This window comes from Takifugu flavidus, chromosome 17, assembly GCF_003711565.1.
Source record: "Takifugu flavidus isolate HTHZ2018 chromosome 17, ASM371156v2, whole genome shotgun sequence".
NCBI lineage: Eukaryota > Metazoa > Chordata > Actinopteri > Tetraodontiformes > Tetraodontidae > Takifugu > Takifugu flavidus.
This window is the reverse complement of record NC_079536.1, coordinates 3,992,617-4,011,143: the sequence shown is the minus strand read 5'-3', so window position 1 is coordinate 4,011,143 and position 18,527 is coordinate 3,992,617. Positions and strand designations below refer to the sequence as shown.

General features: G+C 46.2%; 1 protein-coding gene across 7 annotated transcripts in view; it reads left to right on the top strand.

Moving 5' to 3' along the window:
* The window catches only part of pou6f2 (POU class 6 homeobox 2), a 53,862-nt gene extending 36,832 nt beyond the window's left edge, over positions 1-17,030 (top strand). For 4 of the 7 annotated variants that reach the window (XM_057013060.1, XM_057013064.1, XM_057013061.1 and 1 more), the window contains 5 exons: positions 5,058-5,192; positions 8,846-9,055; positions 10,355-10,499; positions 12,935-13,103; positions 15,582-17,030. In XM_057013060.1, the coding sequence (XP_056869040.1) occupies positions 5,058-5,192; positions 8,846-9,055; positions 10,355-10,499; positions 12,935-13,103; positions 15,582-16,089 (1,167 nt within the window). In that variant the 3' untranslated portion in view covers positions 16,090-17,030. The remainder of the gene's footprint in view (positions 1-5,057; positions 5,193-8,845; positions 9,056-10,354; positions 10,500-12,934; positions 13,104-15,581) is intronic. The other 3 variants (XM_057013062.1, XM_057013063.1, XM_057013066.1) reach the window with 3 other exon arrangements.
* Positions 17,031-18,527: the final 1,497 nt, after the last annotated feature.

The following is an 18,527-nucleotide window of genomic DNA, read 5'->3' as shown; positions in this document are numbered from 1 at the left end:
GCTCTGAAAGCAAGTCAGAAGAGTCTCATCTGTGGTCCCGTTCCACCATATTTCCATAGTCTAGATCCGGTCTAGATTCTGGAACATCTCTGAGGGGGGGGCTGCGTGGATTGAGACTCCTCTTAAACCCTTTTCACCAAGTGTGAATGAGCAAATGATGGGTTCGTAAATAGATTCAACCCGAATGAATGAACTGCACATTCTCCGACGTCAGCTCCTCGACGAGGAGCCTCGGAAGTCAAATCCTGGGTAATCGATCCAAATCTGCCCGTAAATGTCAGCAATTCATCTCCACTTATGCTGATTTAGCTCTTGCAAATGTTTGTACACAGTTTCTGGAGGGTGTGTGGGGGGGCAGCGATGCAGAGGAACACAGAGGGAGGAGCAGCGGGCGGATTTATCGATCAAGGGTGACCACACCACAGAGCCACAGAGCTCCTCTCTCATGATTAATCTCAGGCCTTAGAGTTGGCCAATGACACATGACAGGCCTCCCCCTCAAACTCCTCCATTTCTCTTCATTACCAGCCGTATTTTTGGACACCACAGCGCAGAGTAATCATTTACCTTTATTGTGTTTATAAAGCTGCGGCATGGATGACCCTTCCTATATTGAATTGAGGACATCAAAAGATCACTGGACATTGATTAGGAGGATATTAAAGTCATTCAAATGGTATATTTATATGTCAAACAACAGCCGAGTGAAAAGGGACGGTATTAAACAAAATGAATGGGATCTGGCCATGGAAAGGGAGCTCCTATATTTGATTTCATATTGGACATTTGAGGTAATTGTCATCCAAAGGCTGGGAAAATAATAGTGTTCACAATTTCCTCGCAGCAACAGGAAACGTCCCCCATTTTGGGTTTAAAGTCAAAGACGGAGCAGATTTACTGCATTAACTGATTAACTTTTAGTGCCGCTGTAATTTCCAACCCGGCACGAGTGAAGCAGCGAAACGGCTGCGCTGAACATGTCACATCATGAGCTGAATCAGTCGGCACCTTCCCACAGATACTTAATCACCAAATTTAATCCAACCGGAAACAGCCAAACATTATAGATCATTTGCTCAGAAGAGAAATAGAGCACCAGGACTGTAGTATATTTTTAACTCAGAAAGTGTCCCTTACTGGTGGAAACATCCCGCTGTCGTGATGGATGACAAAGAACCCATTCTGAACCTCTGTGCCTAACAATTATCAACAAATGGTCTGGAGCAGATTTTATGTAATGATTAAAGCCGCTGTTAATTTCCCACGAAGGTAATGAGTGGGGAGATTGACGGCCACTGTCCGGCACTCCATCATTTCTTTATCGTTAGTTTAAACGTTTTCACGACTCTTTTCCTTCTTCATTTGCATTTTGCCTCATTAGATATGGCCATTTCTGGGGCCGCCGGCGGGATCCATTTCCTGAAGTTAATGCATTTTATTTGATCAGCCAAACCTTCCCAGTTAACTAGCTGTCATTCTGGTGTTTCATATGACATCACTCCATTAGCACTCGCCACACCAGCTCCAATCCCCCGCCGCCGCCGCCGCCGCCGCCGCCTCGCTCCACACTCGCCACCGTCCCTCTGCTGCCTTAAGGAATTGCAATGTCCGACTGTCACCTGATGCAACGTTATTGTGTTTTTCCGGGCGTTATCTGCCCCAGTTGTTCTATCGGTCTTTCACTTCCCGGGATTTTTCCTCAAGAATGGCTCTTTTCGGGGGTTATTTTTCACAAAGGCTGTAGCAAAGGCCCAGTGGTGAGAAAATAGTCAGCGCCCAGAGGGTTGAGAGTGCGCAGCCACAGTAGGCCCTGCTAACCCAGGGACCAGAGGTGTTTTGGAGGGCCTAATGGCATTTTGATGTCCATAAACACAGAGGAAGCAAGCGGGGGGATGGAGTTCGGGGTGTTTTGGGGAAGGAAGAGAAGAAGGAGGGGAAAAGGCAGAAGACTGGTCAGGTCATGACTGACAGAGAACGTGTTTTCTCATGTCACAGCTGATTACATCCACTCCAGAGTGGGGAAAGAGCAGAACCAGACAGCAAAGTGTGGGTGAACAAGGGAAACGTTGTCTCTCCACAGATAACGGACGCTGTTCCCAACAATGATGAGACTTTTTACAGTGTTTGACCCACTTTGGTTGAGCTGAATATATCTGTCAGCCTCCCAACATACAGTAATTACAGAGAAGAGGAAAGTATTCTTGTTTCACTCAGCTTTTCTTTCATCACCAATTAATTCTGAACTGACCACTGGTTTTGCTAATCCATTCTCTGTGGTCTTTTATTCCCCTTCAGTTTTTACAATCTGTGAGATAAATGTTTGAGAGTGTTGTTGAATCATAGATCTGAAGAAACAGAAGTTTTATACATGGCTGACTCTGAGCACAGGCAAAAATGGGGCTTCCTGTTGGTGTCTGCGCCGCTTTAACTATTCATCTTTGCTCCTTTCTGTCCTCCGCGGGACCAGAACAAAAAAAGCAATTAAGTTTCCAAAGGGCCAAATGAAAAGAGCAAAACCAAGACAAAACTTCAGGTAGTTTGTCAGACGATTTTACCGTCCGGAGGTTCCTCCACGGTTTGTGGGGACACTATTTTTCCCTTTATTTTGGAGATTACACGGATTGCTGCATGAAGTGACCCTCACTTGGTCTGAGGGGGGTTTGGTGTCCTTCTTCTTTGGCAGTTTCGCCCTCTCATATGGATGTGCTTTGTAGCTTTTCCTTTTGTTTTCATGCAGAATTTTCTAACGCGCGTGTCCCATTGGTATTATTATTATTAGTGCTGCGTCTCTGACTGGGGTTTCTCTCTACATCGTCGTCAGCTCGATGCTCGTGTCTCTGAAAAATGCTCATAATGTCCTTTAGAACGAAACACAGTGGCTAATATGCAGGCTGCGCAAAGTGGAAGATCACTGTTTATCTTCTCCAACACATGCAATCAGGACAAATGCTAGGCCAGCGCTGTCATTTCGCGTCTCCCGCCGGGGTGTTGAGGGGAGTCACCGTGGCGGAAAATTACCTGTTTAGGTGTTGAACACAGCGTCGCTTCTTCTCATTCTTGGCTCTTTTCAACCGCTATCCATATTATCTGGATGCTACAATAAAGCTCCATCTGTTTTCACCTAGATTTCCTAGAATAACACGACATCTGAAAAGGCCTGTCATCAAACGAAATGACGATATTTCGAACAGATCTAAAATTACTCCAGCTGAGGGTGTGCCCCTCTGAGCAGCTCAGATTATGTGTGTTGTAGCCTTTGTAACCTTTATTCACGCAGCACTTACAATTTTGCTCTCCCTTTTTATTGATAATACCAACAAACTAAAGGTAAATGTACCACAATATTTATCCAAGTTGGGTTTTTTTCCTCATTTTTGAATCCTCTTTATTATCTTAGCAACCAAACAACCAGACGTCCAACCAATGGCAGCGTGGATGTGTTGCAGCACTGACCTCAAATCAGAGCCGATGAACATAAAATGTGACCCAACCGGTCTTGAATGTGCCCCGTTGAAATTGCCAGTCAGTTTCTGCCGCACGAGCCCATCCCAGCATGCGCTGATTTGTGAACGCTGACGGCCAATCAGAGCAATCGCTCTGGTCAGCTGACCTGGAGGACCACTCATTATTATTGGCTGGCAACGTTGGCAGAACAGCTCCAAACGGAACCATAACTATTAATATTTTTTGCCCTTCAAGAGAGTTAATAGGACTGATTAACCCTAACCCAAAGTATGATGTGCCACAGTACCCAGAAATGAGACGCTATAACAACACTTTTGCATGAGAAGTCAAAATCGGGAGACATTCAGCATTCCAGAGGACAAGTGCTGGACACATAAAAGACAATCTTGCGATTATCGGGGAAAACTGGATGACTTTCAGACGAGAGGAGGCAATATCAATCACGGCCAATTTGAGGCCACCAACATGAAATATGATTTCATAAGACAAATGCAGTGTCATTCTTAATGTGCTTAACCTTTACTGTCAATGAAAAAGTATTGATCGCTCCGTGGCATTTTTTCATCATTTGATTTCAGAAAGTGTAATAATATATGGTTGTGGGCTACAATAAAAGATAAATGGCAATTGAATGATCTCACATGAACAAAGCAGAATTCCCGACGGGCCTTGTGGGCAAGGTTTCTATTTTAGCGCATTGTTAGTTTACACAAACTCCAGCTTTTTACAACTGTTGTATCTTTTACAAAACTCCTGCTCATAATTTGGGCTGAATTATTTGAACGTAGCATAACGGCATAAACAGCAGGGAGCAGGCGTCCTGCTCCAAAGCTGTGTTTCTATTATTCCTCTCTTCTCTTGAGTTATCGGGAGGTCTCCTATCTTTTCTTGGTCTTTGATCTACTTACTCAACCTAATAAGACTTTGCTCTGCTGCACTACAACCAAATCAGCAGTGCATTTTCAGCCTCCTAATAAGTGGTTAGCTTGATTTATACGGGTAATGTCCTCGATGTGGCGGTGCCCTGCGACTTCTCCCCGATGCAAAAAGCCTCTTTACACAACCACGAGGCCACGCCAAATGACTCCATTACAGCTGAGGCAAAGACGGTCACTTGAACCGTCCTCCCCCCTTCAAAGCAACGGTGCGCTAGAGCATTTTAAAGCGAGAGGAAATCCCAGTCGAAGCACATCGAAATAGTTGACGATACAGTGATTCATGGCCTCGCCGCTTTATTGTTTAAGCAGAATACAGTCGAGCCTTTGCTGTGGGCTGTGCAGACTTGACTTGGCCTTTGGGGAGCCCTGGGGGCCAGAAGAAACACTTAGAGTGGTAAAACGGCCACTTTTTCATAACGGCCCTGCTGTTTACACCATTCCTCCCAACCCTCTATTGCCTTTCCCATTGGGTTCTGGAACACAGACCTGAGGGAGCTGAATGATAAACAGCACTTCCCTTTACACTGGACTGCACAGACCAGGCTGCGGTTAGCCTGATCTGGCCTCGCCATAGCGATGAGCCGGAGTGTGTGAGGTTTCTGCTTTATGTTCCTAAACATGGGCAGGGTTGATTAATGATCTCTCTGCCCCTAGCAGCTGAATCCGCTGGCCAGCCAAGTAGCAGCAGCAGCAGCCATGGGATCCATCGCTGGGTCGCAGGTGTTTGGGAACACCTTGTCAAACCTGCAGGGAGCCACAGGACAGCTGGTCACCAACGCACAAGGACAGGTAAGGCGCCGTATTGTGGATGCTGACCATTTTAGCGCACGCGCGGCTAATTAAATAGCAGCAATAAAAACGCTCTTTCCCGTAATAAACATTCCAATAAATACATTTCTTCAGCCTTTACGATCTTTCAATGGTTTCTCGTGACTTGCATTTCGGTCGTAGCCACTCTAACATTTATTTCGCTTTTCGGGGAATAAACAAACTCCGGTTTTCCCTCATCCTCATGCGCTTGTCGCCACGAAACGCTGACCTTGTCATATTTACAGGGTGGCTCCAGAATTGTTCCATCAGTAGCCAGAGGCTTGAACGATGATACTTGTCATTGTGGGACTCTATCTAATGAATCATCTTATCGCAGGTGCACACAGCTCATATTAGAGGGAAAATATATGGACAACGTGCCCTTTCGTGCCACTCTGTGTTTGTTACTGTAACCCTGGTTCATCCTTCAACACGCGCGTTAACCTTTGTCTAAATACACAGCTGAATGCGTTTGGCCGCGCTTAAACCACCATAAATAAACATGTAACGCTGGCTCTCGGCCTTAATTGTCGGCACCAGTGTGTCTTTACATTTACAGTAGTCTTGTTTGATGCTAAATGCCACTAATGAGACAGTATGGATCGGAAAGGTGCCTGCAGCACTGGGGACAGATCACTGTGGATAGGGACTTGATGGGATGCTCTGTGCTTTTGTAGTGTCTTGGCGGCTGACAACCCCTGACATAATCAGGTCACATAGACGGTCAACGCCCTGGGCTACAGTCTTTGCTCTCCACCTCATTATTCCGCAGCATTATTCAAACTGAGGGCTTTGAAACATGCACTTCCCGATCAGAAGGTCCCCACCCCCTTCGGCCCGCGACTCGGAATTTACGCAAGCTATTACATCGCTTGAACGAGGGAGGAGGTCCACCAAACGCTACCTGACAGAAGTCACTGCCCCACCTTTCATCACGTTCAGTGAAGTGTTTTTCATCACTTCTGATGCTTAAATGGAATTTAACAGTTTGGTTTTGCAGCCCACCAAATGAGTGAAACATCCCGTTTTTGTGGCCATTGGCTGCCTTTGACCTTATAATTTACTCTGTCAAAAGACTTTTTTCACAAGTGAGTACTCTGGAGTCCTTGAAAATTGCCAAGTTTGATGAAGGTACGGAGTTCAATATGTTTTTACAGCTTAATTATGCTGGGCTCCAGTCTTTTTATTCCTCAAGGAGAATCAATGAGGCTCTTGTGTCCTCTCTGCTTCCAGGACAGTGATTAAGGCCACAAATACAAACCTCGGTATTATTAAATCTCCTCTAGAGATTATTTCCTTTCTTTTTGCTCAATCATCATCCATTCGGTGAAAAAAAAGAAGCCATGGCGGAGGAACAGGCAACATTGCAGAGCGCATATTTGAAGGAATGTGGCAGCTTCTGCTGTTTCCTAAACGGACCGTTTGGTCGGAGCTTTGATAAGGAACGCCTACACGGTTGCATGCATGGTTAGCCTATAAGATGAAAAAGACTGGGACACGATGCAAGTCTGCCCCGTCTATTGACAGAAGCCTCCTGGCTTTAGATCATGTGTAACCTCAGTGTAAACCCCTATTGACCCGGCAATTGTAAATCTGCTTTAGTGCTGCGGCTATTGATTATTTTCTTTATTAATTAATCTGTCCACACCCTAATAGTACCTGGACAGAACGAGGCTCCTGAAATGACATTAAAATATGGTCTCCACCCCCCACCCCCTCCTTTGGGTCTGAGCTATCAGCAGAAGGGAGAAATTGGGCAGAGATATTGGCCCGCCACCATGGCTAAAGACACAGATTGCCCCGGCTGGGTGGGATGAGATGACATTTCGGTGAAAAGCAAACACAGCGCAATTACAAGCCAGTAAAGGATGAATATGGGAAATCAGATATACTTCAAGTGCATCTTTAGTAAGATTTAGGTAGCTGTTTTAGAAGTAGGAGACCAGGTTACCCTGTTGTCTATTAATTAACACGTCTTCAGTTAAATACTGTCCTGCCTGTCATGGCAGCGGAATTACGGCCCGAGATAGTCAGATGGAGTCAGATGGAGAAGCGCTGCTCCGTGAGACAGGGACAAGATCTAAGCTGTCACTCGCCTGCTCTTTTATTATGCTTATAGAAGAGCCACTTAGTCCAGCGACGATGAATAATTGAGCGGAACAAGTACCCCGCCACTGCGGCATGCAAAGCTGGATCAGTGGGACTCGGGAGACAAGAGCGTCAGGCAGGGCAATAAAATATGCTAAGTGGCAGGAGAGCATTACAGGGAATTTGTAAAGCCGGCACGGAGAGAGAGATAAATTATCTGTGCCCTAATGCGAAGCAACATAAGCAAATGAGCCGTGGCGGGGATGAATTACAGATTGCCGGCAAACCTTTCTCTGGCGGATCCCTCCCTATTATGTCAAAGAGCGAGGGAGCGAGGGGGTGTGGGAAGGCAAACCACGAGGTAATGAATAAGCAGCAGTGGCTGAAGTGGCTCAGTTTAACGCTACGCTTAAAAGAAACACTGATTTTTTTTAATGCGTCTAGATTATTGCGCTGAAGCTGAAAGCGATGGAGGATTTTAGTAACTTTTCACTGACTTCAGGCGCCTGACGTTGGGCTTGTTTTTCACCTGTTTTGCAGCGTTGGCTCCATCTGAGGTGTTTCTTCAACAGCAGAAGCTCTTTGTCTGCTAACAGAATTTAGACTGATGGGCGTCTCATCGAGCTGCTCTCTGGTGTAATGAGGCATGGTGGAGGAGCGGTGTCAGCGGGGGGTGGCCAGGGTGACGGCTGCGCGGGAGCTGCTCACAACCAGTCAGTCCCCAGATGACATTAACCTTCATCATGCTGAAGAGGCGTTAAGACCCCCCCAGAGCGCCACTCTTGGCCACACTCTGGCAGCTCTGAGAGCTAAAATGTTGCAGTGACACTCTGCCGCCCCCTTTGATCTGCCCTTTCTGATTACAGCCACAGAGGAGAGGAAAACATGGCCTGTAGGGGGGGTGGAAGAGGGGCAGAGTACCCCCTGGGACCTCAAGAGTTGCATTTGAAACGCAAGGTCCTTTCTCATTCCCCGACACCCTCGTTTCGCCTTCTTACTGTTTCTTTTCTCGCTCCTTCTTTCAACATCGTCGTCTCCTGCTCGGAGATAAGAGGGTAAAATAGGGGTGTCTCAGCACCCCCAACGCCTCCTCATCAGAGGCAGACAAAGACACTTAGGCGCAAACATGCTCAGACCGGCAGTCACGCGCCCTCCTCTCAGCCTTGGCCCGCTGATGGATAATACAGTCAGTGGTGTGCACCATCACACACACAGGTACCGGCGCTGACCTTTGCAGTGCGCTCCCAGCAGTCTGCTCCGCTCTGGCCTGTAAAACCACATCAGCGTCTGATCATCGCCGGGCACTTGCGCGTGCTCCTCTCGGAAAAATCTCAAAAGCCACGTGGGTTGATTAACCTCGTAGCGCGGCGAAATGACCCGCTCGTGCTTTGAGTCTGACCACAAGTGCGCATTTTTTTTAAAAAAACCACTCGCAGCAGCGGCGATCATTAAGAAGGATACCTCCAGCGGCGTTTACCCTCTCTCCCCTATCTTCTTTTTAAAACCGCCCAGCTGATTTCATCTCCTCTCTACCCCCTTTGTAGATAATTGGAACAATCCCACTGATGCCCAACTCCGCAGGGCCCTCCAGCCAATCAGGGGGTGGCAACCCAGCACTGCAGGTACAGCCAATTACACCTCAGCTTCTGACCAACGCTCAAGGCCAGATCATCGCCACGGTGATCGGCAATCAGATCCTGCCTGTCATCAACACCCAGGGAATCACGCTGTCACCAATCAAGCCCGGACAGCAGGTAACATGATACTCGGACGCACAAACACGTATACAAACAACGTCTGAGCAACTTATATGTCAACTTCCAACAATGCTACCGAGTTCAGACTCAGGAGCACAAGCGTGCGAGCGCCGCTCCCTTTCTCCACCTCTACACCCAGTTCTGTCTTTTATGCGCACTAGATTTGAGTTTACACTCAAGTGTAAAAACTGGGGGAATTAAAATCAATCTCAGAAGCGGTGCGGCGCAGATGCGCGCGGCGCCCGGCGAGAGCGTTATTGACCTAAAACCGCGACGCCGGTGCTGAAATTACAGGGTAAACCTTGACATTACAGTGCAGATGGATGAACTCTCGCCAGACGGACGCCTAATTGTGGCTCCCCTAAAACAGCCGATCACACCCTCGATTGAATGGCTGCATTTGCGGTCACGTTTATGCTTTTCGTCTGTGCTTCAAAGCCCCGCATGTACACATCGTTCCGCGGGCATAATTTACGGTTGTCAGCGTCTGCAGTCTCGAATATTTCCAGTGAAGCTAGATAATTCTCCGAGCCTGTCAACAGTCCTGACAGTGTGTGCATAGCTGCTGACACCCCTTACCATCCAAACAAACACATGCCACAGAGAAAATAATTAATTGCAAAGACGGGGAGGCGAAGTCGGCCAAGCTTATACCACCGACAGCTTTTCACTTTAAAAGTGAAGATGTACCATCTTGATCTTGTAGAAACAATTCAATTGTGCATAAAACATGAAAATACACCGTTTTCTCGCCATCAGGGCGCGCAGCCCGTGCATCATGAATTATGTTTGATGCGGAGAGTGCTGTGTTCACATGTTGTCACTTCAGACCCCGGCTGCCGTTAATGGCGTCGCCCCAGCTCTGATGACACCAAAGGAACCCTTAATTGTCACGAAAAGTTTTTCTTTTATTATTGAAACTTGTTTTTTTGTTGTTTTTTTCTTTTTTTTCCGTCAATTATAACGCTCGGAGAGAGAAACCCGACTCCTTCAGTACTAACCCACTGTTGTATCAGACTATTGACATTATGGTCTGCCCTGTCAGTCCGGGTACAGCAGGCAGTAATCAACATTTATCCAGTACAAAGTAAATCTCATTACATTCAGCCTTTGAGTGGCTCATTTACTGTAATTCCTCCTGTTCAGTTGATTAGATTTAATGAAATGGTCTAATCAGCAGGCCGACGTGATTATCTGAGATGATGTTTATCGTGCGGAGCAAAGTGATTGGTGCTGAAAGCCGTCAGCGCTTCGTCGACAGCTCGTGTGTCTAACTCGGCGTGTCCCTGTGTCCAGCAGCAGGGTCAGACGGGGCCAGCGTCCTCCCAGCCCAGCCTGCTGCACATGCCCCACCGGCAGAGCCCGCTCCACCAGGCGTCCTCCGCCTCCTCCTCCTCCTCCTCCTCCTCCTCGGCTCTCAGCGTGGGTCAGCTGGTCAGCAGTAAGTGTTGGATACAGCTCAGAATCTGCTCTTGTAGCTCTGAATAAACTTTCAGCCAGGTGCCCGAACCAGATAAACCCGATGGTTTTGTGCGCCGGCCCCACCTCGTGCAATATGTATGGGCGGCGTGCCATTCAGAGCTACGCTCTCTTCTCCAGCACCAAACCTCACCGCGCCGGGACGTGGCGATAGATTTTGCACGTCTCTCTCTTTTGAACTGTAACTTTTCCCAGACAAGATGCAACAATTTATGATAGACTATAAATAAGTGTAAATCAACCAATTTTTACACCAAGATATAAGGTTTTTTCCTCAAAAGGGTTCCCTTTTATTAATTATATCATAAAGCACAGCTAGGTTTCTGTATTTTTTATTCCAAGTTTCACTGTATCGGGTGTTTATTTAATGCTTTTTGCCGCAACATGGCAATTATCTCAGCATTGTCACAGTTTAAATCTGTGCTTAACGTCTGCGTCAGTGGCAGGAACTCTCCGCGTGGACAGCCTGTGAGTGATGGCCACTCTTTACGATTGCTCTATTTTTTCCTGATTGTCAATTCTTTGGTTTATTACACAATCCAACATGGCGTGCGTTATTTATGAACAAGAGGTTCAGTCTGTCTAATGCGAGGGCCTTTGGCAGAGCCTTATAAATCACTGGGCTGCAGCCTGTCAGCATGCAGCTATTGCCTTTAAAAACTCTGTTTTATTCAGATAAATTTCATTTGTCAGGCCTGATTCCCCTAAAGTCCCTGTAAACTCATTTCAAAGGCAGCTCCATTGCCTCTGAAATTTAATAAAAACAAGTCGCCATTGATCAACTTGTTGTAGACACCGCATTTAGTTTGTATTTACTTTTAACTCAGAGAAAATAACAGCGCTCCGGTCGCGAGGTAAAGAAAATGAATGCTTTTATGCTGAGCGTGAGTCATATCGCTTCCTCTCAATATCGCTTTCAGCGAACGTGCGCAAGAATCCCATGACAGCGTCGGAGTCGTCTGCGGAGGGAGGGGGGGTGAAATGTCATTGCGTTCACTGGCCACGGACAAAGTGCCGGGAACAGATTAAAATGAGAACGTCTGTTACTGTTATTCCAAATAATCGGATGGAAAATGTCAGTCCGAATGAAGAATGTCAGCCGCGCTTCGCCGTTTTTTATCCCAACCTTCCTCGGCGGCACTTACTTATTGGTAATAACACGTGCCTGAAACCGCCGGGCTGTGGGAAATCACGGCGGAACGGAGACTTAATCTGCCGGCGAGAATCTGCAGGCGTTCTGGACAATGTTGCAACCAGACGGCAGCAACATTTGGACGCATCTCCGTCCTCGCCGAGAGAAACTCCCATAATAAGTAGTAGAAATGTTGAGAAGATTGAGTGAAAATGAGGCCATTAGTTAGTGACCCGGGACCCATGGATGGGAAAATCCCCTTCATGGGGAAGATGAAGACGATGCTGCAGAAGGCAGCGTGTCCACATTTAACCTCTAATCTCAGTAATAATCTGGATTATTAACAGCAAAACATTTATAACTTCATGAAACACACTGAACTCACACAGCACTGCAGGATCAGGGGGAGATGTTTATACAAATAAAGGTCCAGAACATGAAACAAGTCGCCTTAAAAACCCCTCCGAAAGCATTAAAGCTGATGAAGGAACCCTCACAATGGCGGTGGCGGCGGCGCAGCCGAAGGTGTCAGCGCTCATCCCCCCGCGTTCACTCGGAGCCTCACGTTCTCCCAAATGTTCACACGTCTGGAGCGCGCCGCTTACGCTACGCGTCACTTAAGAGGCACGGCGAGATGGCAGCTCCATAGATTTTTGCTTAAATACGCTTGGAGGATTCCTTTAATAATTCATTGATAATGACCAAGTTGAATAATTCAGAGGCACAAACTTTGCTTTAGTAAGCAAGATGCCAGGACACCTGACATTGATGTACAACGTAAAATCACTTTTTATTAGCAGGGATATTCTTCAGAAAGCTTCAGTGCTAGTTCTTTTTTTTTAAGCTCAGAGCTTTTCTTTGTGTAAAGAGAGTGCTCTTATTTATGCTTTCAGGGGCCGGGCCGACTTTACCGAGGTCAGATGGATGAAATAATGTCTATATGCATTATTTAATGTTTATTTGCGTTCGCTGGGTTGAAGATTCACTCCGAGAGAGGAAAGATTTTAAAAAGCCTTGCTTTGCTCATCCATCTTTTCACGTCTAAAGCTCCCTGTACATTAGATCAAAACGTACGGTTTAATGCAACCCCTGCGTTTGGATTCAACACAGAAGCAAAAGGGAAGAAGGTCCTGACCTGCCCGCTTTTTTAAGGCAATTTACAGACGAGAACTCTGGCGCGTATCTGAATATTTGCTCCTTTCACTCTGCAACAATGAGCTAATCGAGAGGGAAATTGAAACGATGGTGCCTGTGCTGTGTGGCAGACCCGCAGACCGCCCCCAGCGAGGTGGACGGGGTCAACCTGGAGGAGATCCGGGAATTCGCCAAAGCCTTCAAGATCCGTCGGCTGTCCCTGGGCCTGACACAGACCCAGGTGGGCCAGGCGCTCAGCGCCGCCGAGGGGCCGGCGTACAGCCAGTCTGCCATCTGCAGGTAAGAGCCAACATCCAGGCTGAGCCGCCGGGCGCTAACGGCTTCATTATTCCCCACTAATACAGCCTAATTCTGTCAAATGAAAGCCTTCCTGACAACTGCCATCTATTTTTTATATTTTCAGATCCATTATTAAAATATTTAATCGTCTATTAGGGCCCTGACAAACGAAGCTCTCGCTCCTGTTCTTCCTCTCGTCTCCCTCTCATCCGCCAACATGACAGCCGCGTCTCACTTATGCAAAATACATACACGGGTATTACGCGCAGCACTTAAAGCATTTAATAATTACTAAGGCCTTTTGCCCGGCTGCTCCGCCTGAACACAAGCGAGCCTGACAGCAATCGTCTGTTAATAAGACGGCCGCGTTTTGGACAGTTTAGTCCTAAATTGAGCGTTACATATTCATGAGAGGACCAGACAATCAGTGTTTCATCCCTCCCATTTTTCCACTTGACTAACGTTTCGCCCGGCGATGTCAAATTAGAGGAACCCCCCTCTGGGGATGATTAAAACTGTTAATAGTGAGGCCATCAAACAGCACATTCGTTACACGGAGGGAGCTAAAACTTTAGCCTGGTTTCTGTCCTTTCTGTCATTTTAATGTCCCTGTTCGTGCTTCGCCGATGACCTGGGCTGTTTATGCGACGCTCCGCTGCCACGCACCTTTAAAAATTTCATCACATCAACATCAAACCGGCGATAAAATGTGAAACCGTACGGAGGCCGCGGTTCTTATGAGGCCCGGCCGTTCCAGGCTAATGTTTAAAGTCTTAAAATCGCCCATGAAATATTCAGAGCCAGGAATAATTGAAATATTTATAACATACATTAAAAGCCATTAGCCTCAAAAGTAAACACTCTGCGGGCTCTTATTCAGCCCGTTAAGACATTTTTTCATTTGTTTGTATGACATTGGACATGACATGCTGATGTTTTAAGTAGAGGGGCAAACTTCACATGCTTTAGTTTAGTTAACATCAACGCCGACGTGAGGGTTGTGGAGGACGTCACGGTTGCTCAGGGGCTCCGGCTCTGAACCCTGACAGTGAACCAGCACTGACAGATGCTTCCATCTTGTCCGCTTGCATTGCTCAGCGCGCTTCCGCTGACTTTAGTGGTTCATCGAAGCCAACCAGGGATCCATGGTCTCAAACTTGATTTAGTTTATCGTTTAATCTTACTGGATGCTGCATTTTAATTGAAATTGCAGGAGGAAAAGGCTTTTACATTGTTACGTATAATATGAAATGATTCCAGGAAATCACTGAGGAAACTCCTCCAGTTCTTATAGGAAGAGCCTGTGAGGCTGGCGGTGCATTCAGGGCCTGTCGTCGATTCTGCCGCTGCTGCTGGGAGCTCACGCCCCAGCTGAGCAGCTCTTAGTTCATTTTAGGAACCAGGCTTCCTGAAACATCCCATCCGTCTCTGGTTGCTACTCACATTTGCTAAATCCTCCCTCCTCTGTTTAGGAGTTAAGTTCCCACAAAGAGGAGAGGTGAGGAAACAGGAAGCTGAGGCGTCCAACTGTCCTTAAACACTCCTCACCTCAGCAGTCCATCTCTGTTTCTTTATTAATACACACGAGCTTGAATCAACATTTTATTATCTGCCTTTGAGTGTGGGGGCACTTTCTGTTCAGGAGGCCTCACATGGATCAGGATATTTTTACTGCAGACCCGAGGCTGCGTCCTCAGCGGGGCCCAGCTGACAGATCTCACTGCTGTCATCCTGTCAGATACGGGGGAAAAAATAACCGCGCGAGGGGGACAAACGTGCAGAGGAGTGATTTATATCTGTCACAATATGACGGAGTATGAATCGTGTTTTGTTATTTTATACAATTACACTCTGAATCTGTAATTAACCAGGATTTGTTGCCGAAATCATCGTCAAAATGTAACAAAACTCAGTGAAATTCATGTTAAAATTGTTTTGACCCTCATATTAACTTTTACAACCCAAAGTGACGCTTCATCTTCATTCTCCGTGTTTTGGCTTGTTTTTTTTTTCAGGTTCAAATACGCCGTTGAGGTTAAAGTGTGCAAATGCATTGTTATTAAATATAAAATGAGAGTTTGTTGCAGATGGAGAAAAGGTTGAAAAATGTATTAAATGTACATTGGGATTCATAATTCAAGCTCTTTGTTTAAATAAATGATGGTGCCGTATTTAACTGCATGCATTAGTGGGGGGGGGGGATTTTATCACCTAATTGTACGAAATATATATTCGGCAGCAGTTCCTGTGTTTTCCTCTGTGTGTGCAGAATTTGTGAGCTAGTTAGTTGCTTTTGCGCCGCCTGAACCTTTAAACATTGGCAGCAGCCAACGGAGAAGCAGAGAACCGGTGCAGGTGCAACATAGCGGAGTTTAGCTGGGACGTCTCGCTCCCTGTGGCGTTCTGGTTGAGGAGGTAGCTTATCCCTTGTTCTGGCAGGGCACTTAAGTAAGATTCTTTTTTCTCAATTCTCCCCAGACACACCATCCTGAGAAGCCACTTTTTCCTACCACAGGAAGCCCAAGAGAACACTATAGGTAGCAGTCTGACAGGCAAACTGAACCCTGGCCTTTTATATCCTGCCAGGTTTGAGAAGTTGGACATCACCCCTAAAAGCGCCCAGAAGATTAAGCCCGTTCTGGAGCGCTGGATGGCCGAGGCTGAGGCCCGCCACAGATCCGGCATGCAGAACCTGACTGAGTTTATCGGCAGCGAGCCCTCCAAAAAACGCAAGCGGAGGACCTCTTTCACCCCGCAGGCGCTGGAGATCCTCAACAGCCACTTTGAGAAGAACACGCACCCCTCCGGACAGGAAATGACGGAAATAGCGGAGAAACTGAACTATGACAGGGAGGTGGTGCGCGTCTGGTTCTGCAACAAGAGGCAAGCCTTGAAAAACACGATAAAGCGGTTGAAACAGCCCGACCTGGGCCCGGCCGCCACCATGGACCCTCTCGTGGATTCTCTGGAGGAGCTGCCCAAATGAATCCGATGAATCGGACCCAGGCGGAACGGTTCCGGACCGAGGACGTTCCCGAGCCGCCAGGACGGACAGTTTGCAGATTATGTGTTGTCAAGTGTGATCACCACAGCTGTGTAAATGACCGCGGAGAAAAACCAAAAACCAAAAAAAAAAACTATCCGAGAATTATGTTTAAAAGAAAAATAGGAAGAAAAAAAAGAAATTCCGGTCTCGCGGACCGGATACGCCCAAATTCTGGTTCGGATGAGGAGGGATTTAGTAAAGAGATCAAACCAAAACAAAACACTATTTACCAAAGTCTGTTGCAACTGAGTACGGAGAATAATTTTGTAATGTAAATGTGTTCTAAATTTTTACATTTGTACCGGCAAACCGAAGCTACACGTGTGAGCGTGGGTCTACCTTTTATCTTTGTCTGCTTACGTTCTTTTCTTTTTCCTTCATTGTTTCTATGTAAATATATTTCAAAGGGGGAAAAAAAAGAAGAATCTGTATTTGGAGTTTAACAGGCGGAGAGAGGTCTTTGATTTGGACAGAATATTAGCTTTGATGTTGATAACGTTCTTTGATTTGTGTTTCACCTGCAGATTTTCAGTCACAGTGCAACTTTGTACAACTTTTACAGGAATTTACGAACAATCTCATGAGATTACGGACGATGACGCCGAAGGTGATGGGTCTCGATGTCTAAAGCTTTGTTTTTAGCTACTGTGTCATTCTGTTGCCAAAGCCTGATAGCCAAAGAACACATGAATTTCAAGGACTTTATTTACTCCTTTATTCTTTATTTTACCCGTCACACTCCTTCTTCTCCCTCCCTCATTTCTTTGTTTTTTCACTCTGCAGGTCAACTTTCACGAAAAAAACAAAAAAAAGGGGAAAAAAAACTACCATGTCAAACAGCTGTATCACGGCAATATTTTATATTAAACGAGTGGCTTTGATTTCCTTTGAACTAATTTGCCTCTGCATGCTTCAGTTCGGAACACGTGAGGGATTATTTCAGATTAATTCCACTGGGCCAAAACCAAACTAACGCTGTCGCCTGAATCTTGTGGACGAAAAAGCAAAAATCACAATAAACCCCAAAGCTTGTTGCCACTGACCAAACTTTTTTTTTTTTTTCACCTGCATCCTTTTAATCCCTGTTGACTCTCCTTTAAACTGCTCTTTATTGTGGAACGCGAGGACATTCCGGAGCTTTCCCTGAGCGCCGGGGCGGAACTCTCGGGAAAGGAGGAAGCCTGACGCGTCAGGACGGGTGAACTTAATCTGAAGTGAGGTGAAAGTTTGATGCAATTTATTCAGAATCCTGTCTGTTCGATATCTGTCCTTCCGCGTCACATCGGTTATCTCTGCCTTTATTCACCCCCTCCACACACACACACACACACACACACACACACACACACACACACACACACACACACACACAGTAGATGTTATCTAGAAGCCTCACATCTTCTGTTAATCCCCAGAAAAGTCGACTCAAGCCTCCTCAGATGGCGTATATATTCCAGGGTCCTCGCCAATCTTCATCTCAGCTGTTGGGAAACCTCTTTGTCCTGACGGCAGCAGGTAGAACACGGATCTGTTCGGAAGCTTTAACCAAAAAACCAAAATGGCGTCCCTAAGACGGCAGAGAAAACCTCCACAGCTGGACCAAAGCGCCGCAGTTATGCACTGTACAGAGGAACATGTTGACAATCCTTGCAGCCTGAATCCAGGGTTTACCTTAGCGGCGTCCTCCCGAGGGCCGTGGACGCCGTGCGAGCGGCGGCGGGTCAGCCGAGACAGACGTTCCTGCTCATTTATTGTCCTGATCCTCCCCGACTCACCCCCCCGCTGGTTTCCTGTTTGGTTCATTTGGTTTTTCACCTTCGTAGAAGAAAAAAAAAACAGATTAACGTGGCTCTAAAACCCAACCGGGATGGTTTGTTAATAAGCCTTTTTGGTGAAATTTTACTAACACAAACTAGTTTGAACTCAAAAACCAAAGCTGGAGAGCCTGCAGAGGCTAGTTTTCATTTTTTAAATATAAATATAAATATATATATATAAAAACAAAACTAAAAACTGTAATCTATAGAGCAATATCTGTTTGGTCAGTTGAACAGCACTTTGTGTACTTCCAGAAAAAATAACGCTTCAAATATGTCACATTGATTTGTACCATAATTAGTAATAAACATGTTTGACATGAGTTATGTCTTCTGGTGTTAATTATGTGTTTTTTTTAATTGATTGATTGCACATGTACATGTCAACATTAGGCTGCTGAAGTACAAGCTAACTGATGCTAAAGCTTTTCTATACACTGATGCTTTCCCTTCATTTTTTCAAATATGTAGCTAAACTCTTGCTAAAGCTGCTCAGCTCAGGAAGAAGCATATTAACATCTGGGGACAATAGCAAGTTAATAGCTTACTAGCTAAAAGGTT